Here is a 25,515-nt window from a genome sequence, read left to right as displayed (position 1 = left end):
AAATATAAAATTTCTTAAGCAAAATATCTCTGATATCTCTACTGTATTCCAGGAGATTAACAAAGAATCCAGACATCTATGGACAAGCCTTATGTACTTCATGTTTGAAACTTAGGGCATAAAGTTAAGCTGATAAATATAGGGGTTAATCTAGAGTCCCTAGATTGTGAGGAAAAATCACCAAAACTCCCTAACAAAATACACAAAGAACTAATAAAAATAAATAAGGAATGCCTTGACCTTTGGTCAAACTTGGTGAATTAAAGATGCAGGCAAAGTTATTGCAAAGCTCCTGGTTTGGGTAAAGAGATTAATATCTCTATACAGAAAACATACACTGTACACAGTGGAAATATTTAGGATCTCCATGGAGTAAAACAAATCTCTCTCACTCTCATCCCTCAAGTAAACACACAGAGGTTTATATTAATTAAAATTGCATGGCCAAAGCTCAAGCTTCTAGCTAGCTAGCTCTATATCTTAAATTAGCCCATAACTATTATTTCAATTTGATCCATGTATGTTTTTGTCTCTTATTTTACCATATTATGTTGTGTAGTACTCCCTTGAATTAGAATCTTGCATGGTTTAAATTTAATGCTTCAGGTTTCCTGCAGTGTATGTACTTCACATGTTCATGAACTTATCATGTATCTAATGCATACAAAGCATCCATATCCTAGGTAATTCTTTCCTGCTTTGAATTGTCCAACTCAATATATTAAAAAAAATAAATATTGAAATCATATTTTGCCTGTTGTGGGTCAGGGTAATTGTACAAAACAAATGAATAATGCACCACTTGAAATCATGGAAATGTTCAAAGAGATAATAGCTATGCAAAAGGTTCAAATGATTATATAAATAATCTCATTAATCACATAAATATTACTGATGAGGAATTATCTTTAGTTCTATCCTTTTCAGCATTGTGTCTTTATGCCCATTATCACACTCTCTGGTTATAGTTACCTTGTGATTATTTATGTTCCTTGAATGTGTTTTGATATAGACTTTGGCTACTGTGTACCTCTTGACCTGGAAATAATGTTCCCTCCACTTCAATATCCAGATGTGCTGTGAACACAAGTGTGGGTAACTTTATACTCCTGTAATATTGCAAGAATGGAAACTGCAATATCCTCTACTTCTCAAAAGAAATTATCTCACAATCATTCCATTTTATATAAAACATGCTATGTTTCATAAAATTCTTTTATTCAAAAATTTTGAGGTGTTTATGAAGTGTGTATTAATGATGTAATGATATTTAGCCAATCCTTTGTATCCAACGCAGCTCAAGTTCATCATAAAAATGTCAATGGAGAAACAAATGTAATTCTACTTCATAAAATCATAGGCAAATATTGATTTTTCAATATTTTCTGATCTATGATTTTGTTCTTGATACATGGGAAGTTCCTCCCATAATTCTCTTGCCTATGTTGTTTTTTGGGTATTTTGATGCCTATGGTACAGATTAACCCTTTTAAATGATTTTTCCATGCAGCAAGGTGTCTCTTGCACTCAGAAAGTCTGTAGGAAAACGGGAAGAAAACCTACTGACAGAAGAATGCTAGGGTTTTCTTTTGTTCATCATCAGATGTACATACAGGGAACAAAGAAATCCAGCCTTTCTGATCAACTTTGGTGATTCAAGAAACTTGCTGGGAATCATGCTGGGAAATATGGGTATAAAGAACCTCTCCATAAGTCTGTCCAAAATAATGAGGATGTATGGGTTCAAAAACATAAAGAGTGGTAACTTAAATTGTGTATGTGAAATGGTTCAATAAAATGAAGATGCTATTGTGTGATGGTATGTTAGAAAAAGCCTTGCTGGGCTAAAAAAAGATGAAAAAAACAGATAACCCTAAAGCCAGGCATGATTCAATCAAAATAAATGGGACAACTTACTCTCTATTAATGAGTACTATTTATGAAAATATAACTTTCACAGGATCTGGAGGATTTTTAAATATCTCTTTCTATGAATCAAGTATGTTTGTATAACAATATTTCATCCCTGTCTATTTACTCCAAAAAAAAGTCTGTCTTAATCCTGGGAATATCAGTAGTCATTCTGAATTCATAAACTGCAAATCATGAACTTGATTTCAAGGCTGAGATTAGGTTTCCTAGTAACAGTCTGAACTTTGACCATCTGTGCAATTTTGTCATCTTTTCTCAGTGAATTCATTCACATAGATTTCTGATTTCTCCCCAAACCAGAGTGCAGGCTTCACTACATTTTAGGTTTTTCCTTGAATATGTAGTATTGTGAGAAACCTCTCACTTGCCTCCATAAAACATGATAGCTGACATTATTTTTTATTATTTTTTACTAGTATCTGAAACCAGTTAATTCATATTATCACAAGAAACTTCTCATATCCTCCGGAATATATATATATATATATATATATATATATATATATATATATGCATATATATATATATTATATCACATATCATATAATATATATATAGTCTTACTAGCATGAGAATAGACATCAAAACCCGTAATATTTTCATTATATTTTTTGAAAATTGTGGAAATAGAAGCAAAATGGACACTGGGATAGAGAAATCTTAGAAACTGTCATTCTTGAGTGACTCTGTCTCTGATTTAGCATTAATTTTATTTATTTTTAATTAGATCATTGAGTGATGAGTTTGCTTATAGTACTTTCACCTAAGCTCAGATTTTATTGATTCCCTTCCCCATCTTCTACCCCTGCATGCATGTGGAGAGCCATGTGATTTCTCCAGGGGACAAGGCCTCAGAATAGCACAAACTGATTATCCTTGTGAAAGGCCCTTGAGCATCTGACTCATTTGAACAAGGACAATGAATAGTTCCCTGCATGATTCTACGCAAGACCCCAGGAGCATCTGTGCTACCTACTTTCCCTGCTTTCTTTATACAAACTATATGGCTAGCTGCCTCTAGTTTCACTTTCACAGAGCTACAGATAAAATGGCTATTACAAGAGAAAAACATCCTGCTGGTGAATTTCCTCTGGGTGAGTCAGTAGGGGCATTGTGAAAAATACACAGTGTGCCTGATTAACCCCCTAAAGATTTGTTGTTTCACGTGTGATTATAAATTCAGGATTTTCAAGAATAGGATGTTTCCTTTCCAATACACCTTAAGATTATCCTGAAAGAGTCACAGTTGTTAATGATATTAAAATTGTGCATAACTGTTCAGAGAGAATGATTCTAAGTGCAAGAGTCTAGGAGAAATGCTAGTTCTGAGTTTATAATTTCATATTCCCCATGAAACAGCACACTCAACTAGGATTCCCTATAATCCTCAGGGATAGGACATTGTGGAATGCTTTTATCAAATATTCAATCCCAACTTCACAAGCTTTAACAAGAAGAGAATAAATACTCCTCCCCCTTCACATTTTAAATCATGCTCTCTTTGTACTTAGTGATCCTAATTTAGACTCTGAGGGCATTTCTGCTTCCCAGAGGCACTCTGATTACCAACTACCTAAAAAACCTATGGGTAGATGCCAATATACATTAACAAAAACAACAAAACAGAAAAATTGAATAGAAGGACCAAATGTCTTTTTTACTTCTGAAAGATGTTATGCTTGTTACTATTTACAGGATGCTGATACACCACTTTGGATTCCAGACTATTCTCATGCATCTCTTCAGATGTCCTCTGTCAAAATGATAGCAACACATTTTTTATGTTGGATTACCTTTTTTGTACTATAAAATATTTTTGGACACTTACCATTAATTTTGTTGTTCCTCTTGGTTTGTTTTTAATTTAAGTTTTTCTGTTTCCAGTCCTCTACAAAAAATTAAGACTTCCTCTTTGCATACTCCTTCCTGACATTCACAAGCTCCAACTTAAAAAAAAAGGCCAGAAAGTAGTGTCGTACACCTTTAATGCTCCCACTTGGGAGGCAGAGCCAGGAGGATCTCTGTGAATTCCAGGCCTGGCTGGTACAGACCAAAATCCAGGACAGGCACCAAAGCTAAACAGAGAAAGCCTGTCTCAAATAACCAAAGGAAGAAAGGAGGGGATGATTGGAACCATGTGACTTCTTTGGGGGACAGGTCCAGAAAATAGCATGAACATATTCTTGTGGCAATTCCCTTGAGAGTAAAACCCATTTTCCTAGCCAGTAGATGGTTCACTGCATAGTTTTGGACATAATGACCCAAAGAACATATTTGCTACCTGTGCACACTGCTTTCTTTATACAAACCATATTGTTGGCTGCTCTAGATTCACTGTCTCAGAGTCATGGATAAAATATCTATTGCAAGACAAAAACATTCCCCTGATGGAGCTCCTCTGGGTGGGCATTGTTGAAATATACATGTACCTGATTCAGTCACTAACAATGTGATGTTTCAATTGTGATCATGTATTCATGATTCTCTGAACAGGGTGCTGGCTTGCCAACACACTTTGTGACTAGTCTGAAAGAGTCACAGTAATTCATGACAATACAAATTTTCATAACTGTTCTGGAGAGAGTGATTCTAATCACAAGTGTCTAGGAGAAATGCTAGCTCTGCCTTTCCAATTTCATATTCACCAAGAAACAGAGCACACTCAACTGGGATTCTGTATAATCCTTAGGGACAGGCCATTGTGGAATGCTTTCATCAAATGTTAAAACCACAACTTCACAAGCCTTAACAAGGAGAGTATAAATATTTCTCCCCCTTCACAATTTAAATCATGCTCTCTTTGTATTTAATTACCTTAATTTAGACTTAGAGGACATTTCTACTTCCCAGAGACACTCTAATTACTAATCTAATTACCTACAAACCTGTGGTTAGATGGAAATGTATATTAACCAAAAGAAAAAGACCAGATGTCCTTTTGACTACCAGTAGAGATTATGTTTGTATCTTTTTGCAGTATGCTGATACATCACCCTGCTTTCCAGACTGTTTTATTAGGCAATATGTCAGGCTCTCAATTTCCACCTCTGCCCCTATCTGAACCATAGGCATTTATGCTATGGAAACTATTGTTAATCTCCTTTCTCATTCTGGTCTGTATGTCAAGTTGCTTGGATTAGTCAATAAATAAAACCTGATTGGCCATGTCTAGGCAGGAAGTATAGGTGGAACTAACAGAGAGAAGAAATAAAAAAACAGGAAGGCAGAAGGAGACACTGCCAGCCACCACCAGGACAAGCAGCATGTAAAGATGCCAGTAAGCCACGAGCCATGTGGCAAGGTATAGATTTATGGAAATGGATTAATTTAAGATATAAAAACAGTTAGCAAGAAGCCTGCCACGGCCATACGGTTTGTAAGCAATATAAATCTCTGAGTTTACTTGTTTGGGTCTGAGCAGCTGTGGGACATGTGGGTGACAAAGATTTGTCCTGACTGTGGGCCAGCCAGGAAAACTCTAGCTACAAATGGTGCCCAATGTGTTGGCAAGAGTTTGTACCTAAAACCTGAGAAAAGAATTTAAAATGGAGCTAAAAACAGCTTCCTTATTGTTTCTCTCAAATGAGCAGCAGCTGCTGGTTGTAGCTACTTGTGCATTCCTAGTGAGTGCACTCAATTTGCCTTATGGCGGGAATGAGGCCTCTGCAAGTGGCACATTAAGCTGCATGGTGGATTTAGCCTTGCTAGTACAAAACAAAACAGGTTTCTGGGCTACACACTGCTCGAATAAAAGCATAGACCCACGATAGCTCCCAGAGCTGGTCTTAAACGAACCACCACCATTTTGGGAAGTTGAGGTGGGCGGAGTCAGCAGCCATAGCACCGATTGAGTCTTACAAATGCTGGAGTTTAAAGCAATAGATTAACAATAAGACAGATTCAGATGGAATAAGACTTTAAATGCTTTACAATGTGTGTAAAAATGTACATAGGCTTGGAAGAGAGAGGAAAAGGAACATAGACAGTTGTATAAAGAAATAGAAAGTTTTAAAAAAATAAAGTCTTTAATGAGAAAGTAAAAGTAATGTAAAAATAAGCCATGTGAAGATGATGGATATCATACAGAGAGTCTGTATTATAATGTCTTTGGGATTTTTACTGCAGAAAGACATTTGATTGTAAAGACTGCTCACTTAAATCAATGCGTATATTTTAAAGGTATTTCAGTTTCGAAATCTATGTCTAAGGATGTGTTGCTTTGGAAAGGAGACTCTGGTTTTGTTCCCACAAAAAGCCAAAGGCTATGGATTTGTTCCAGATTAAGACACATCAGGTTTGACCAGCCAAGACCCACTGAAAGGTCTCTGATGACACCACGGCACAGATGATCCAACATCCAGAATGGTTTGAAGGCAACTGGCTCAGACAATACAGCCTTATGGACTACTCCATAATCCTAACATTTCTTTGTATCCCCATAAGATACAGCACCCCCCTCCAACAGGAAGTAGTAAGAGAATCTATGCCCAAATTCCCAAATTATATGTAATTTTACTTTGCTAAGGTTAAAACCTTCCTTTTTTTTAAAAAAAAAAGGGGGGGGCGCACCAGTCCAACTTGGCCCCAGACTTCCCTTCTGAACCAGAGGTGAGTATCTGGGCACAGCCAGGACCCAATCTCTGGGCACCAGCCACTCAGGGAAGACCTGCCCAACTTGGCCCCAGGTTCTGGCCACCAGGCAGGTCCCCTTCTTTCCCCACCAGGCGGGATCCCCTTTTCCAAGCACCTCGGCAGCCCCTGCAATCTCCATGCCCTACACCCACACCCATCTGCCTGAGACCCTGCCACTTCCCGAGACTTAGAGACCGGCCCCCGACCCCCATCCTGCCCCTGACTTCCCTTCTGGACAAGGGAGGTGAGTATCCAGGCCCAACCTGGACCCCATCCCTGGGCACCAGCCACTCAGGGAAGACCTGCCCAATTTGGCCCCATGTTTTGGCGACCGGGCAGGTCCCCTTCTAGCCCCACCAGGAGGGATCCACTTTTCCAAGCCCCCCGGCAACCCCTGCAATCTCCACGTCCTGTCCTCACGACCATCTGCCCGAGACCCCAGCCACTTCCTGGGACTTAGAGACTGGCCCCCAGCTCCTATCCTGCCCTGGACTTCCCTTCTGGACCAGAGAAAGCTCCCATCTTGCCCTGGACTTCCCTTCTGGACAAGAGCGCACATTTTACCCCGGACATCCTGTCTGGAAAACCTCCCATCCTGCCACAGACTTCAGTCCAGAAAAGAGCTTCCATCATGCCCCGAAGTTTCCATTTGGACAAGAGAGCTCCCATCTGGACAAGAGAGAGAGAATTCCTGAATCTGTCAGCTCTGTCTGAACCAGGTGCACTGATAAGATCAAGAATGAACCACAAAGAGATGGGCCGACTTCAAGGCAGAAGTACACACAACAAAATGAAGAGCAATACAGCATCACCAGAACCTAGCATGCCTCCAACATCTAGACCTGAACATCAAAAATTGGACAAAGCAGAAGAAAACAGCCTTATGAATAACATCATGAAGAAGGTAGAGGCTTGTGTAGAGTAAAAGTCAGAAAAAAATGGGAAGAACGCTGTAAACAACTAGAGGAAAGGGCAAACAAATTAGAAGAAAACAATAAAGTCCTGGAAGAAAACAAAAAAGTACTGGAAGAAAACAATAAATTACTGAAAGAAAATCATGAAAAAGCAATGAAACAAATAAAGGAAACAGTCCAAGACCTGAAAAGAGAAATAGAAAAAATAAAGAAGACACAAACAGAGGGAATGCTGGAAATAGAAAAACTGAGTAAAAGATCAGGAACTTCAGATGCAAGTATAACCAACAGAAGGCAAGAGATGGAAGAAAGGATCTCTGGCATTGGAGATACAGTAGAAAAAAATAGATTCATCAGTCAAAAAAAACACTAAAGCCAACAAAGTCATGAACCAAAAAGCCCAAGAAATTTGGGACACCATGAAAAGACCAAACCTACAAATAATAGTGATAGAAGAAGGTGAAGAATACCAACTCAAAGGCACAGAAAATATATTCAACAAAATCATAGAAGAAAACTTTCCCAACTTAAAGAAGGAAATGCCTATGAAGATCAAGAAGCCTATAGAACACCAAACAGACTAGACCCCCCAAAAAAGTCCCCTCGCCACATAATAATTAAACAACTAAACGTACAGAATAATGAAAGAATATTAAGCGCAGCAAAGGAAAAAAGCCAAGTGACCTATAAAGGCAAACCCATCAGAATAACACCCGATTTCTCAATGGAGACTTTGAAAGCCAGAAGGACCTAAACAGATGTAATGCAGACACTAAGAGACCATGGATGTCAGCCCAGACTAATATACCTAGCAAAACTTTCAATCATCATAGACAGAAGGAACAAGATATTCCAAGACAAAGCCAGATTTAAACAATACCTATCCACAAACCCAGCCCTACAGAAAGCATTAAGAGGAAAATTTCAGCCGAAGGAAGTCAGATACACACTAGAAAACACAGGCAATAGATAAAGCCACAGCAGTAAACTCCAAAGAAGAGAAGTACACACACACTACCACCAAAAAACAGGAATGAACAATCACTGGTCATTAATATCCCTTAATATCAATGAGTGCTGGGATTAAAGGCGTGCGCCACCACCTCACGGCAAAAATATGTTTTTAAAAGTTACCCATTCGAAAAAAGAGGCCAGTCGGTGGTGGCACATGCCTTTAATCCCAGCACTTGCGATGCAGAGCCAGGTGGATCTCTGTGAGTTTGAGGCCAGCCTGGGCTACCAAGTGAGTCCCAGGAAAGGCACAAAACTACACACAGAAATCCTGTCTCAGAAAAAAAAAATGTTACCCTGATGAACAAGTTTTCAATGATGCAATCTGATTTGTTTGCAACTTAAATATAGTGATTCACATTATTTAAACTCCATTTTTTTCTGGAAATTTTACATCTTATAAACTATAAATGACTGATTACTGATAAATGACAAGATACAAGGCATACATCATGTGATGTCTTTCACTTTATACAAATATACATTAGACCTGGAATAAGAAGAGTCATAAACGTTGTTCCCAAAGAATTATTTATCAGTTATGACATGTTGATAAAATGTAGAGGAATGGGTCCTCATAAATGTGCAGTAGTCACACAATACAGAGTTTCAGGTGAAAGAATATAGGGCAGCTTATGAAAATTGATGAACTGTGAAGGGCTGAGTACAGAAAATCTTTAGGTATGTGTGTTAAATTAGATGTGAGGACAGGTTGTGCAGAACATGTTACAGCAGAGAGTTGAACAATGTTTGTATATTTAACATAAACTTTATATAATTGATTTCTTGGGTAAGTATTTGATTAACTGAAATATGACATTAGCCTACAATTAAAAAATATATTGGTCTCTGTTCTACTCAAATACATAGCTCAATATGCAATTAATAAAGAGAGTAATTCCTTCCTGTCAAAATTATATTAATTTTTTAATATGTGCTTTTCTTCATAGAAATAGCATACATGAACTGTAAGCTTGATGAATCCAGGAAACCTATCAAGGGCAAAAAAACACATAGAACTATATGAAATCAAGTGATGTTATAATGTTAAAGCAATGCAGTGTTGAAGAGGTGAAAAATACATACACATCTTATTCATCTCTTATTTAGTATAGAGAACACAATATTTTCTTATGAATTCAACTTTCTAATTTAGAGAAATTTGTAAATAATATTAGAATTGAGAGAAGAAAATTGGATCATCAATAAAAGAAATCAAAACATATAAAATTTTAAATCACTATTTTATCTGTGACAACTATAACTTTGGTGGTAGACAAGATGGAAGACTTCTGTATAATTAATAAAAACATGGACTATGCTGTAAAATTGACTTTTCCTTTAAAATGTCCTTTGTTCCTAACATGATGAAGCACATTTCTATGTGGTTTGAACAAAATAATATGGCACTTAGGGATAAAGATGCAACCTAGGAGACCTGCACTGGAAGTCAAAATAGAGAAGACTTCCATGACCACAGTGATTTTCCCCTTGGTGCTGTGGTAGACAGGAAGGAAGGTGACCCACACACTGAAGAACACCAACATGCTGAAACTGATGAACTTGGCTTCATTGAATGTGTCAGGCAGGTTCCTGGACAGGTAAGCCATAGTGTAGCTCCCAAGTGCCATGGAGCAGAGGTAAGCCAGGACAGAATGAAAGGCAATGGTGGAGCCCTTGTTGCATAAAATAATTATGTGGCCATGTTCAGTGTAAGCATCTGAGTCAATAAAGGGAGGAGAGGTGCTCACCCAAATTCCACAGAGGACAAGTTGTATAAGAGTGCAGACAGGAATGATAAGATTAGTAGACCTGGATATCATTATCCACCTTATCATTCTTCTTGGAAATGTGACCTTGAAAGCCAGAACCACAGTAACAGTTTTGGCCAAGACTGTGGAGTGAGCCACTGTGAATAAAACTGCAAATGTGTATTGCTGCAGGATACAGGTTGCTGTATTGGGATGGCCAATGAAGAGCAATGGACAGAGAAAACAGAAGATCAGAGTGATGAGCAGAATGTAAGAGAGAGTCTGATTGTTGGCCTTGACAATGGGAGTGTGGTGGTACTTTATAAAGACACCAAGAACACCAGTTGTTAGGGCAGAGAAGCCCAGGGCCAAGTAGGTGAGTGTCAATCCCAAAGGGTCTTCATAAGACAAAAATGTCACTGCTTTCTGGAGGCATTCATTCTGCTCTGTGTTTGCATATTGACTTTCTGGACACCTCACGCAATGATCCACATCTACTGAGGAATTAAAGTTATTGTGAGTCTCTGCACAGGTTCTCATTTGATCTCAAGCCACTTCCCAGCACCAGCTCTCTGGCAGTTGCCCACATTTACTTTTCATGTTTGAGACTCAAGTAAACAAGTTTTCAATAGTGATGATTACCATTCAATAGTGGTGATTACCCAATGATATCTAATCAACCATTCCACATCGATACTGACAAGTCTGTACTTTTCACTGTTATATTTAAAAATGTTTTCAATTAAGTGATAATTTGTATTTTTTCTTTATATTGTCTTAAATTATTGAATTAAATTACATAAACCTAACTTGATCCTATAATCACCTCTTTCTGTATTCCCTTGTGTGACTTTTTCATGTGAGTTAAGTAAAAATTACATGCTTTGGTATGTCTTTCTTTTAATGTTTTTCTCAGTCCTAATATCAAAACTTATCTATTTACATTGAATTTATTGAATTCTTCAAACTGTTCAATCTCTGATAATTCTTGTGGGAATGAGAATAATTAAATTCTTGAAAGATGGAAAAAATCCCCTTGTGAATCTGTTTAATCATTCCCAGGGAGAAAATATCTGTTGAACAGATAGATATGAAACTCTGGGTTTAGTTTTAGTTGATCATGGGATAAGTTCTGTGATACTTTATCATTTATAATTTGTATGTTTTATCTTGAATTGAAGATATAAATGTCAATCTATTTATTACATATTTTCATTAAAATATTTCCATTTCATACAATTAAAATACTTGATATTTTTGCAAAGTGAAATTTGCAACTTAATTGGTGATGAAAATTTTAATTAAAAATCTATTGAATTCATCTTTTTGCTAGAGTCTGTAGCATCCTTTATTCCATTACCAGCATTTTATTTGTTTCTTCCAGATGTGCCTTCCTGTTGTGCTCATACTCCCAAGGCAATTTGTCTCTACTATATTCCATGTGTTTATTTATAATGGTTTCTAACAAATGATGAATGATTCATCTGTGCAACTCCACATATTATTTGGTAAATGCACAGGGTACATAAGTCATGATACACATTAAATAAGGATTTAAATATGATTTTTAAAATATAGATACACCTCACTCTATAGGATTTGAGGTTTAGGATTCATTATTTTGAAATATTTAGCATTTATGTTGTATATTATTCTTTCTTACTTGTAATAATTTAAAGTATCTACTTAAACTACAAACATCTAGGTTTTGATATTGATGTTTTTAGTTTTCTCCAATGAATAAAATTAGCATGTTCATGAACTTACCATGGCCCTAATGTACACAGAGTACCTATATGCACATTAAGTCTTTGATGATCTGTATAGTCGGTCTCATTATGAATGGTTTAAATTTGGCAAATTAAAGCCACCAAATAATTTGCAAGTTTCTGTCTTTATGAAATAAAGTTAAAACATCTGTGTATTCAGGAAAAACATTGTTACTCAATTAATATATGAAAAATTCTCACTAGACATTAATGTTGAAGAATCCTCATTAGTTTCCTCTCCATATTCAACATTGAGTTTGTGTGTGCTTTGAACATTCAGTGTTCTCAATTGTCTCATGCCTATTTTCTTGTCTTTGGATATATTCTGACATAAAGTTCCTCTACTTTGTCCACCTATTCCTGGAAAAGAGAGTCCTTCAAATTTAGTGTCCTGCCTTGTTAAAAGACCAAAGGTTTGCATTTATGCATCACTTATTCACAACAGTATCATTACAGAAGTCATGATGTGCCATTTCACCTAGTTGTCACAAGGCATCATCCCATAATTTACCATCATACCCATAAAATACCTCTATGTTTAATGATGCTTCCATTAACTTGTTTAAAATAGAATCAATTGTATACAATGAATCAGTGAGTACTTATTACATTCTTTAGCTTATGTTAATCAAATTAACACAGAAGTTATACAAATCTAGACTCAAATTCCTGAGACATAGCAACTATTGATTTAAGATAATTGTGTTCAATAAAAGATTCTCATAATAGTTATTGACATACTTCCCTAGTGGTTATATTCTGGTTCACGACATGTTTTAGATATTAAATACCTATGTTACTGAAGCACATCCCACTCCATGGAAGTTAAGGAGCTTAAAGTTGTAGTACTCATATGTATGGAGGATGGAGGAAAAAGGGGAAGAAAAATACCCTTTAAGGGAATGTTGAAAGTTATTTATACTACAAATCAAAAAGATGAAGGTAGATAAATGGTTCTGTGGTTCAGGATACTATTTCTCTTAAGGAGGACCTAGTTTCAGTTGCAAGCGCCCACAAAAATATCAATGTTATCTGTGCCTCCACCTCCAGGAGTTCTGAAACCCTCTTCTAACTTTCATATGCACTAAGCATGTACATGTGCACATACATGCATGCAGGCCAAACACTCACAGATAAAACAAAAAGAAAAAGATTCTAAAACAATATATTAGAACATATCCACAGGTAAATCAAATATGATCATTCTGATCACATCTGATAAACCTAGAACCATGACTTAAATTATGCAATGAGTGGCATAAGGGTCTGATCTTTAAATATCTGCCAATCATGAACTAAATATGCTTTGATATGCAAGAAAATTCAGTATTTATAATGTGTGTTTTTGCATGTGCATGTGTGTGTGCCTATGCAAGTGTGTGCATGTGTGCGTGTGTGCGTGTCTGTGTCTGTGTGTGTGTGTGTGTGTGTGTGTGTGTGTGTGTGTGTGTGTGTGTGTGTGTGTGTTAAATGCCATGGTGAAATAAAGCTGACTATTCTGTGACTGGTAAATTTGTTCTCTGAAAGGAACAATGGCTCCAGTGGATCAAATACATGAATCAAGTATGAGATTCAATGGCCTGAGCACCATTTAAAATGTTATGGCGCATGCCTTTAATCCCAGCACTCGGGAGGCAGAGGCAGGCAGATCTCTGTGAGTTCGAGGCCAGCTTGCTCTACAAAGCGAGTTCTAGGAAAGGCAAAGCTACATAGAGAAACCCTGTCTCAAAAAATAAAATGTTTTAAAATGATGATAATATGAACCAAATTATTTTTACTTATAAGTGAAAAAACCACAGGACTTATCCCTACTTTTCCTTCCCAGAACTTAATCAGCTTAGAAATTGCAGAACACTGTGGAGAGGTGGGGAATACGCCAGTTAGACTGACACTTACCTGTCTCATTGGAAATCTCATTGTCTGGACAACGAGTACAATCATAGCAGCAGGCAGCCTTGCCCTCCTGGGGTGATTTCCTGAATCCAGGAACACAGCTCTCACTGCACACAGAGCGAGGAAGCTGGGAATTAAATAGTGAAAAGGAAATACTCAGGAGTGTATAGTTTTAAAACAAAAAATATTATTTCTTAATATTGGACAATGAAATGGCAAGTTTTTATAATTATTCTTTGCACATTCTTGTTTTGATGCTTCTAATTTCAATATAGTATATACATGAAGATCAATGTGTTTAAATAATGGTCTAGAGATAATAGAAATCTGAACAATTGTGAAAATATAAGAGGTTGGGCAAAATAAGAAGTTTGCTAACTGAGTACACGTTTCAATGGGCAACTGTAATGCCATCCTCTTCTTGTTGTATACTTCATGACTGCTCGAGTGAGAGTATCATTGTTTCCCATGTCATGCTTAATTCACATTTGTTTACTAGACAGGACTCAGAGTTAGTATATAAACTTCTCTCTGTGACTTTCTTTGAGAGATGATCTACATTAAGGTATTTGAAGTGGGAAGACATATTCAATAATTAGGTATTCCATTTCATTGGATGTAGTTAAGGACAGAAAAAAATGAAAAAAGTATGAGAAGAGAGTGTTCACATCTCTCTACTTTCTGACTGAAGATACAACATGACTCACTTTCTCACATTCCTGCCAACATGATTGCCTGAATCATTATGAACTGCTCACACCAAGTGTGAACTATATAAGTCATTTGTTTTAAGTAATGTCAGCCTATTCATTTTTTGTTTTTTGTTTTTTGTTTTTGGTTGTTTGACAAATTGTTTCTTTTATCATCAGGAAGATAAGTAATTAACCCATGTACATGAGCCCTCCATGCTACAGTGCATTGCCAGATGCCTGAAAGCAAAATGATCATGTCCTGATATTTCCTAATCTGGGAGTCAAATTACTACTCATGACAGGTGGTTTCAGGTCAGGAAAGAAAACTTAATAAATAGACACTGTATTTATTATTGGGAAAATGTATCCAAAGATAAAAGTTTGGAAAACAAACAATCACATGCTGTATAAGGCAACAAAAACTTTCTCAAATGTCAGTAGTTTGGGGCACGCAGATGGGCATTCAGTAAGGAACCAACAATCTTACATCCACAAACAAATCTCTATTGACATAAGGATCAAAAAAATGAGATAAGATCCAGCCCACCTCTGGAAATCTTATACCCCACTGTATCATATGGTCAGAGAGAAACAGTTCTTGGCCCTGTGGAGCATTTGGAGAAAATGTTCCAACTTTTATCTTTTGTCTGAGACCATCTGGAAAATTCCAGAGGTTGAGAATATCATATTCTGCATCTAATCTCCTTTGTGAATCCAAAACCATAAGTTTTTCAGCACCATTTTTGAAATGGATATTCTTGAGATAAGGATGTAGCTAAAAGAAATGCAGAACTATATGATTAATTTATTCCCACAAAGGCTCAACAGAATCCAATGAAGGTATAGGTCTCAGTGACCCAAATCCCTGACATTAATTGCAAGCTATACCAAGCTATCAACATTTTAATGGATGAAGAATTAAAATGAATATATCATGTTTCTAGACTGTTATTTCAAAAGAAAGAATTCACACACACTTATACAATAACAAGTAGACAAACAAAAATATTTACTCCATGAATGTTGATTCATGCAAATACCAAAACCTTGAAATTCAAATTTTTAAGTAATCTACTCAAAGTTTCAAGGTGTAATTTGGGGTGTTTAATTCCAAAATGTAATAAAATGGTCAGTTAAGACTTTCACACATAGATTCAGAATTTAAACTTTAAGGATGTAATAGCATTTGACATTTTAGGATCTAATTCTCCTATTTCTGTTCTGAAATATGCTTAAATTAATGGGGTTTCAATTGAGGATAGCAAGATTCTGATGTTAATTGTAACACAAAATAAATGATGAGATACATACATTTATATTCTTATTACCACCCATTAATCGTGAACAATAACACACGTGTCCACAAAGACTTCTAGATGATAAATTTTATACAGTCTCTCAGGTGCTTTTTTGTATAAAACCTGCCACTGTATACAATCATGTAGTGTGTTCCTTAGAAACCTCCCTATGTCACAGGGCTATGTATAAAATATACAGGAAGAGAAATTACCTCCCAAGGGTAGGTATTTACCGCCCCATTGCTATGATGGTGGATTTCTACTTGTTTGACAGTCATCTCATGGAGACTGTGAGCCAAAGCATATACAGAATTATATACATTGTAACTCTCTTCACTCATGTCCATTTCCAAAGCATTTCCAGGCAACATTTCCAAAGAAGCATTGGGTAGACAGTTAACCAAAATTTTACAATCAGGTCCAGAAAAAGAGCAATTGAAATATGTGTTCCAAAGAAGAGCAAGGATATGATCTCCTGGATATTTGGAAGGCTTGTATGTCTGGATAAACTTCCTAAAATCAGGAATCTCAGCATGGGGATGTGCAAAAATGAGACTACCATGGAATGGATCAAATATGAAATAAGGAACATCAGTAGTTACATCCCATTGTGACTTTATGATCCAGACTTTCCAAGCACTTGAATGTATACTTATATATATTATTATAGCATATAAAGATTTAGTGACATCATAAATGATAACCACATTTGCAGATGATTTCAGGATCTGTGGATGCATTGTTCTGGATTTAAAGTCAGAGTTCATCCAGTTGAATGGAATCATTTCTACAAAAGCTATACACACTCTGTTTCTATCCATCTCTCCTCTCAAGTTGGATAGAATCTCAGCTGCATTGTGGTCATCTATGAGAACCAGTCCCACCCAGGTCCAGCTGAAATGAACCATCAAAATCACAATGCCATGTGACAGAAATGTGTCCCTGGGTGCTGTCTGGTAGAGAGAAGAAAACTGGCCTCTGTCACTTAGGATAGTGTCAAATCGCCCAAAAGTAATCTAAAGAAAATTTCAAATAGGAAACAAGAGTGAAAAGATTGACATAGAATACAGTCTTAAACCTGAGGTGACACTTTGGATTGGTATAAACTAACTTATGCTCATGGTATTTTAAACTCCCATCCTTTCGCTGAAGACATTTATGAAGAATTTGTCACAAGACACAGAGTTTTCTAAACACTGACTATAAGCTCCACCCTCTTTCTCTTCTCTCTCGTAAGCAAAGTATATAAGGACATATAAACAAATGCCTGATTTATTCTCCAATAGATGAAAGCCACAGGCTTACTTCTTCACATTTGAAAACACCTGAAATATCTCCAGTTTAATATGAGTTTCTTGTTCCCTCACAGCCATGTCCCTCACCTGTGGATATTTGTAAAGATTCAGTAGTCTCCCAATTTGTATAGACGTTTCCCATGATGTTCCTGTAAGTAAGGCAGCAGGTTTGTTCTCCCTTCTACATGTGTAATTGGGGATATTTATTCTCATTCCTATGAGGAAAAGTAAAGTTTCCCGCATAATATCCAGGTGATTGTTTATTACATTATATAGCTCAAATCCTAGAGATGTGTTGGGTAGGATATGAGTGTTCCTGTTGATCTCCTCAATGGCAAATATGAAGGCCAAAGTAAATTGGTAGCTCCTCAATTTGAACCTGGAGAGAAAGATTGCCAATACTTATGATGAGGACTCACATCATATCTTTTGGTAAGATGTTGGGCCACATCCTCATGATATAGTAACAATGGCCTTTATACTGTCACTATTATATATCTACAAACAATTTTTTGTCATCAATTTAATGGTTATAGTTTTAATGTCATGGTATATATGGTTAGTGATGTTTTAATTAACTAAAAGCCTCAGGTGTATCTAAAATTTCTGGCCTGGAACATTAACCTGGACTGATATAAACCTTGGAATCTCTAGTATGGGAAAACACAAACATAATTCTTTGATGCTTTAGTGAAATAACCAGGAAAGGGACACTTACATCCTTTAAGGTTCCCCTGTTCTGTACAAAAAAAACTTCAAGGCTTCCACACCACATTCACTCTGTCTGTATATAGATGGAGACTGCAGCCTTTCAGTTCTTCTGATTAAAGATCAATGACGCTTATGGGGATGTCTGCCTGTGTCACATGCATCAACCCCAAGCAATCTTGGATATGAACCTGGCAGGGGTTATAGCTTCCCACACCCATGCACATCTCTTCCTCTCTCCCATTGCCATCTCCCCTCTCCTTTCTAAGAGCCATATAATGAAGAGCAGAATGTGCATGAGTTTGAATGTCTTGAGTTTCCTGTATTTTAACAGCCTACAGTCATGACTTAAATCCTCTTGGGTACTTTGTGCTACTTGTTTTATTTTCCTCTGTTGCCTGCCTCTTTCTTTATTCTTTCACTATGTTCTTACCTCCCACACAAAGTGAATTACACAACAGCTTTGAAAGCCCTGATAATAGATGAAATTATATTACTCTGAAGCTGAGTTCATTTTGAAAAGAAAATATGACCTGGTTTATTGAACACATGACTTGAGGATCTTCATTAAATGGGAGCAACTATATAACTTGGCTACTAACATTGCTAATGGTATGATAAAGAATGCATATGTCATGTGACTTCTACACCATCTTGGTACATGTGACCACTTTGGACAGTCCAAAATGGTGGCCACTGTGTCACAGTCCCACAGTGACTAACTCTGTTTCATCACGCTCTCATCAGAAATACCTTATTTATTTTATGTAAGTATCCCTCATGAATTCATGGGTTCTCTATGGAGAACATTGGTGAGAAGGAAACTTGGTGTCATTGAGAGAGAAGAGACAGATTTTACTTAAGGCCTCCCCATTGATAGAATATTCTCACAATACATAGTAGACGAATTTGATAAGCCTCTTATGTCTCGTGGTCTGTTCATTTGGATACTAATCACACCAAAAGGAGTTATCATTGTGTATTCATTTGGCAAAGGGTGGAGCTGCAATGGCTAACTTTGGTTATCTACATCACTATGTATAATCTGAACCTTAGAGGTAGCGAAACAGTCTTTTAATCCAGTTATTTAAGACACGTATGTAATCTGGAACTTTAGGCAGGAAGACACACATTTAATGCAGTTCATATATGATGGAAGCCTATATAAGGACACGAGAGAAGGAAACTTTGATTTCTGTCTGCTTGCTACCACCTCACTACCAAGTCCATTCTTTCACTGGAATTACATCTCCTGGATTCCAGAATATATATCATGATATGTGGCTTTGAAATTTCTAATCCTGGGACTTACCTTTATCCTCTACGTCATGTATTCAAAGTACTATATATATATATATATATATATATATATATATATATATATATATATATACATGCAAATGTGAAAAGTTAAAAAAAATCCACTGAGTAGTAATACACACAATAATACTGACAATAGAGATAAAATAAATCTTAATGTGTAGAATAAAAATAAAACAAACCTTGTAAAATGAAAAAAAATTGTAGAATTTGAAAACTAAAGTATTCATGCTATAATAATATTTATCCACAAATTCAAGAAACACACACACACACACACACACACACACACACACACACACACACGTATTTGAAGTATTAGAAAAGAAAAGAAAATTTTCTCATCATGAAGAAATGGTTAATATTTTGTAGAAATGCGTATCTAGTTATGTAAACATATTGCAATAAATTTAATTTTATACTGAAAAATTAAATAAAAAAAAGATTAAAAATGTTTTTAAATTACAAAACCAAACAATAACTAAAAGCAAAAAATTGATAAGAATATTATTCACAGATATAGAAAATCTCCATGACTGAATGTAGAGTTTTCTGGAGGCCAGAATTGGAATACTGTTTCATATGTCATTTTATTTCTATTTTGGAAATTTGATGAGCCTCCAAAACAATTTCCCTAATATCTCTGTACATCTCAATGCACACCAATATCAAATAATGATTTCTGTTTGCCAACAGACTTTCAAATACACATGGTTAGATTTCTTGATGATAATCACTATCCTGGGGTAAGCTTGTACTTCTAGGTAGTTGTAATTATATTTACACATCAATGGTACAGCCAAACATTTTTTAGGCAAGGAGGAAAATGGACAGTTGAGGACAAAGATCCTATACAACAAAGGCAGCTGACAGGCTGGGTATCAACAGGCAGTAGAGTGAAAGCAACCATTTTCCTACAACTTGTATAGGAATCAATTAGAAATGATCACAGTCCTTAGCTTAAATATGAAACACTGAATGTGATAGGAGAATGCACAGTTAATAATTGTCAAGACATTAGTATAGGCAAGAACTTACTGAAGAGAATGCCAGTGTTACACAAATTAGCCTCAGATATGAAAAGAAGGGATCACACAAAATGAATATGGAACTACAAAATATTATTCCCTACAACAAAGAAAACTTTAATCAGAACACTGTAAAATAGGAGAAAACACATTCCATTTGTTCTTTAGTTCATGGACTAATGTCAAATATTTTCAGATAACTGAAGGAGTTTTAAATCAAGGTAAAACAGCCTCCAACCAGCAAATCGGTAATGACATGAACTAATCTTGTACCAAAGAAAAATTCATACAGCTAGCACCTACAAAGTTTTAACATCACTGATCATTAAGTACACATAAAAAAAAATAACATATTAAGCATTGATTGTTTCCAGTAGAGCAAAACAAAGATACATGAGCAAAGGAGAAACAGAACAAAATGTCCACTGTGGATTTCTGAATGTTTTTCAATTCACATCATTTCCATTAAAAAATCAAAGGAGATAGAATATGTTAGAAATTCACTTAAAAGGATAACATGAAAGACTGGAAAAAATGGGTGGTTAATCCATTGATATTTCAGGGAACTTTAAGTGACATGCAGATCACATTATTAATGAAGGTAAATGGAATGGAAGAATTGAAGTACTTATATTTGTAGACTGTGGGTATACAAGAAAAAAATGAATAGTGAAATTAAAAATGGAAAGTTTTGATCAGTCTTGAACTTCATATTTTTATTTTCACAAAAAGAAATATGAACCTATTTGAAAGGAATTGTGAGAAATTTTAGAATAGCCACAAAGCAAATCTTTGTCCTGTAACATGAAATACATTTATTAGGAAGAAAGCACCTAATTAGAAACATTATGATGTCCAAAATATCAAGGAATATATTCTCCATGAAACTGAAAACCTTCTGTAAGAGAAAGGACACTGTCAAAAGCACAAAACTGCAGTCTACAGAATGGGAAAAGATCTTAACCAACTACATATCTGACAGAGGGCTGATATCCAAAATATACTAAAATCAAGAAACTAAACATTAGGAAACCAAATAATCCAATTAAAAAATGGGGTACAGACCTAAACAGAGGTTCTCAACAGAAGAATCTCAAATGGCCGAGAATCACTTAAAGTAATGTTCAACATCCTTAGACATGAGGCAAATGCAAATAAAAAGAACACTGGTCTTCCATCTTACACATTTCAAAATGGCTAAGATCAAAAATTCCAGTGACAGTTCATGTTGGTGAGAATGTGGAACTAGGGGAACACTCCTACAATAATGGTGGGAATGAAAACTTGTGCAGCAGCTTTGGAAATCAATATGTTGGTTTCTCAGGAAATTAAATATAGATGTAGATCAAGACCCAGGTTTACGACTCCTGGAAAATACACCCAAAGGATGCTCTAACATATCACAATGGTTTTTGTCCAACTCTGTTCATAGCAGCTTTATTTGTACTAGCCATGAACTAGAAAAGAACCTAGATGCCTTTCAACTGGTGAGTGTATGAATAAATTGTGGCACATTAACACAATGAAGTATTACTCACTTTTTAAAAAAATAACGTCATGAAATTTGGTGGCAAATGGATGGAACCAGAAAAGGTCATCCTGGGTGAGATAACCCGGACTCAGAAACACAAACATGGTATGTACTCACTTATAAGTGGATATTAGCTATAAATAGAACTACACTACAATTAACAGACCCATAGAAGCTAAGTAACAAGGGGGGATCATCCGATGGGAGAGAAGGTTGCATGTTTCAGTTTCTCAACACAACAGATCTACTTGTAATTGCATTGTTCAAATGCCATATTGACTTGTCATGTAAGCTTTACCTTTAAGTGAATGTTAAAAATGATGCTCATAGATGAGTAGAGAGATTCTCTGTTTGAAGTCTCTTAGGATATTGTGGTCCACTCATAAAATACATTTAAAAAATCTACCTGACAAGGAAACTAGCTATCCTGCTCATATGAATTAATATACATTAATCTGAAAGGAAATACTTACTTGTAATATGTATATATACCTAGTATAACTAGTTATATATATATATAACTTATTTTTTTAAAATTAGGACTGCATGAAAGTAAAATAAAATTAGAAATTAAGACACAAAAATATTAATGTGATGAATATATTCCTGGCCACACATTCCATGTACTTTTTGTTACGATTATGAGAAAGAAAATACCTATGTGCATACAATCAAAATGTGAGGAAAATCAAGCATGAGAGGAAAATGCAATTCAAACCCACATTCCACATAAGGGAACATAGGCACATTCCTGCAAATGGATTTCTGTCACCACATTTGCTGTGTCTATTTCAGACTAAGCTGTCAATGCATACTTATATCTATCAACTTTGCCTCCCTGATCATTTTTCCTGCTCTATATCCCCAGGACTGATGAATTAGCACTGCATCCAGGTTTCAGCAAAAACACAATTGTATCAGCACTTCATAAATGTATCTATTTTCTTAATTGTCCATCTGCTGACTCTTCCCCTATACGTTGTTTCTGCATTTCCATTTTCCAGGGTTTTGTTCTAAATTGAACACAAGCCATCTTCCTCCATTTCAGACCTTAATAAGTGGATTCTATGGCTTCAGAAATGTCTGCATGGAGTAAAACAAATCCCACATCCTTCACAAAGAATCCTGCTTAGACATTCTCTCCAGCAGAGTCCACTCAGTGCTACTGCCATTGTCTTCCATGGCCTCTAATCCAACTGGCATCAAACTAAGATAAAACCAGCAGAGGTCACCAACAATATCTATGTGTCTTGAAGAACAGACTCATACCAGATGTAAATAATTAGAAAAACTGGAATGAAATGGAGAGTATGGTACAAGATTGACAGAATCTAAAGGATTACTAATCAGATTTATACACAAAAATTGTATTTGATTTTGAAATCATTTTAACAGATGAGGTCCCAAAACCAAGTTCTCATATTCTGACTTCCAAAACAGCAGCAGCTAACAAAGGCAGTCCCTGTCACTCTATCATCATATGAAGACTCTGTAGTCACTGCAATTAATAGCATTACATATTCTCAAAGGGAAAAAACTACACTTTAACAACTGCCTAAAACAATGTGTTAACTTTTGAAAATCATTGTCTCTGTGGAGAAAGCCATGAACAACGAAAGGCAAGGCAGAGGAATGTAGAGACATTCAGAGTACCAACTTTACTAAATAACATGAAGTAAAACACACTCTTCTTTCTTTGAGGGATGAAAAAGGTAACAGGAGGAAGACACACCTAGAAAAGAGTTCTGTGTATACAGGAGAGGGAATGCCAGGATGGGAAATGAAAGTTAAATTCATGTGAATGCAAACTTAGTTGAAGACAATGAAATCCGAATTCTGAAAAGGAATACATTTTAAAAGCACTTACTGTATTGCCTTTTCTTCTTCACATCTAGAATCATATATATCCATGCAGTAATAATTAACAAGTGAAAAAAGTGCAGCAATCGTCACATTCCCATCACTATGTAAAGGACGTTGTGCTTTGGAATCGCACTGAAAAGCATCATACGAGTAAAAAGGAACAAGAGCCTGCAGGAGCAAGAAAAGAAAAATCCAAGAGAACATCATAAAATACAAGTGTCTACAACAGTGTAACACAGATTCCAATGTGTTCAGCAGCTACTTATAGAGCTCAAGTATTTGTGAGCACAAGAGTTTGTACTGGTTTTGGTGACTGACATCATCACTCTAATCACAGATATTTTTGACAAGCCTCTTTTACATTCCATGGAGAATTGTAGACAATTTTCTTCCCTGAGACTTCCCATCTGAGACCCTGCACTCAGGATAAAAACAAGTTTCAAAACTCATTTGGGATCTTCTTTTTCCACAGGCCCCATGACTTCATCTAGGAAGACAGACCAGCAAGACCCCAGTGATGACTCCACTTGAATGGACTTGGCAAGAGCACTCTATCACAAAAGTTACATGAGACAGTGACTCGGGATGATGCAAAGACCTTGCAAGGGAGGAGATGAGAAGGAAAATATTCTGGAAAATGTCCCAACCAGATATAGTTCAATGAAAATCAGTAGGATATCCTGCTTTTTAAAACTGATTATTCCCTATGCTATGTTTCATAAAATGCTTTTACACAAAAATTTGGAGGTGTTTATGAGGTTTGTATTAATGAAGTAGTGATATTTAGCCAATCCTTTCTATCCAATGCAGCTCAAGTTCATCATAACAATGTCAATGGTGAAACAACTCTAATTCTACTTCATAAAATCATAGGCAAATATTGATTTTTTTCAATATTTTCTGGTCTATGATTGTGTCTCTTGATACATGGGAAGTTCCTCCCATCATTCTCTTGTCTATATTGTTTTTGGGTATTTGGATGCCTATGGTAAAGACTGACCCTTTTTAATGATTTTTCCATGCAGCAAGGTGCCTCTTGCACTCAGAAAGTCTGTAGGAAAACAGGGAAGAAAACCTACTGACAGAAGAATGCTGAGGTTTTCTTTTGCTAGTTATCAGATGTACATACAGGGAACAATGAAGTCCAACCTTTCTGGTCAACTTTGATGAATCAAGAAATTTGCTGGGAATTATGAAAGTATGGGTGTAAAGGACCTATGCATAAGTCTGTCCAAAATAATGAGGATGTATGGGTTCAAATACATACAGAGTGGTAACTTAAATTGTGTATGTTAAATGGTTCAATAAAATGAAGATGCTATTGTGTAATGATATGTTAGAAAAAGCCTTGCTGGGCTAAATAAAGATGAAAGGGCCAGATAACCCTAAAGCCAGGCATGATTCAATCAAAATAAATGGGACAACTTACTCTCTATTAATGAGTACTGTCTATGCAAATCTCTCTTTCCCAGGACCTGGAGGAGTTTTAAATATCTCTTTCTATAAATCATGTATGTTTGTATAACAACATTTCATCCCTGTCTAATTACTCCAAAAAAGAGTCTGTCTTAATCCTGGGGATATCAGTAGTCATGTTGAATTCATAAATTTCAAAGCAGCAGCTTAATGTCAAAGCTGAGATTAAGTTTCCTATTAACAGTCTGAACTTTGACCGTCTGTACAATTTTGTCATCTTTTCTCGGTAAATCCTTCATTCACATAGATTTCTGATTTCTCCTTGAACCAGAGTGCATGCTTCTTTACTTTTTGGGCTTTTCCTTGAATGTGTGATATTGTGAGAAACCTCTCACTTGCCTCCATAAAACATGATATCTGAGAAGTATGTCCAATATATCATGTTGTACAAAACACACAAAA

The 25,515-nt window shown here is 36.0% G+C and overlaps 1 protein-coding gene across 1 annotated transcript; it reads right to left on the bottom strand.

Annotated features, from left to right (window-relative positions):
- Positions 1-9,766: 9,766 nt before the first annotated feature.
- Positions 9,767-23,844, bottom strand: LOC143270417 (vomeronasal type-2 receptor 116-like). Its single transcript, XM_076560344.1, has 7 exons — positions 23,642-23,844; positions 18,787-18,845; positions 17,275-17,588; positions 16,105-16,908; positions 15,142-15,369; positions 13,906-14,029; positions 9,767-10,734 (listed from the first exon to the last, which is right to left on the bottom strand). The coding sequence occupies exons 1-7, from the start codon at positions 23,842-23,844 to the stop codon at positions 9,806-9,808; spliced, it is 2,661 nt and encodes an 886-aa protein (XP_076416459.1). The 3' UTR covers positions 9,767-9,805.
- Positions 23,845-25,515: the final 1,671 nt, after the last annotated feature.

Source organism: Peromyscus maniculatus, chromosome 23 (assembly GCF_049852395.1).
Source record: "Peromyscus maniculatus bairdii isolate BWxNUB_F1_BW_parent chromosome 23, HU_Pman_BW_mat_3.1, whole genome shotgun sequence".
In the NCBI taxonomy this organism is placed as follows: Eukaryota; Metazoa; Chordata; class Mammalia; order Rodentia; family Cricetidae; genus Peromyscus; species Peromyscus maniculatus.
Note: the sequence above shows the minus strand (reverse complement) of the source record. Positions and strands in the feature narration are given on the sequence as shown.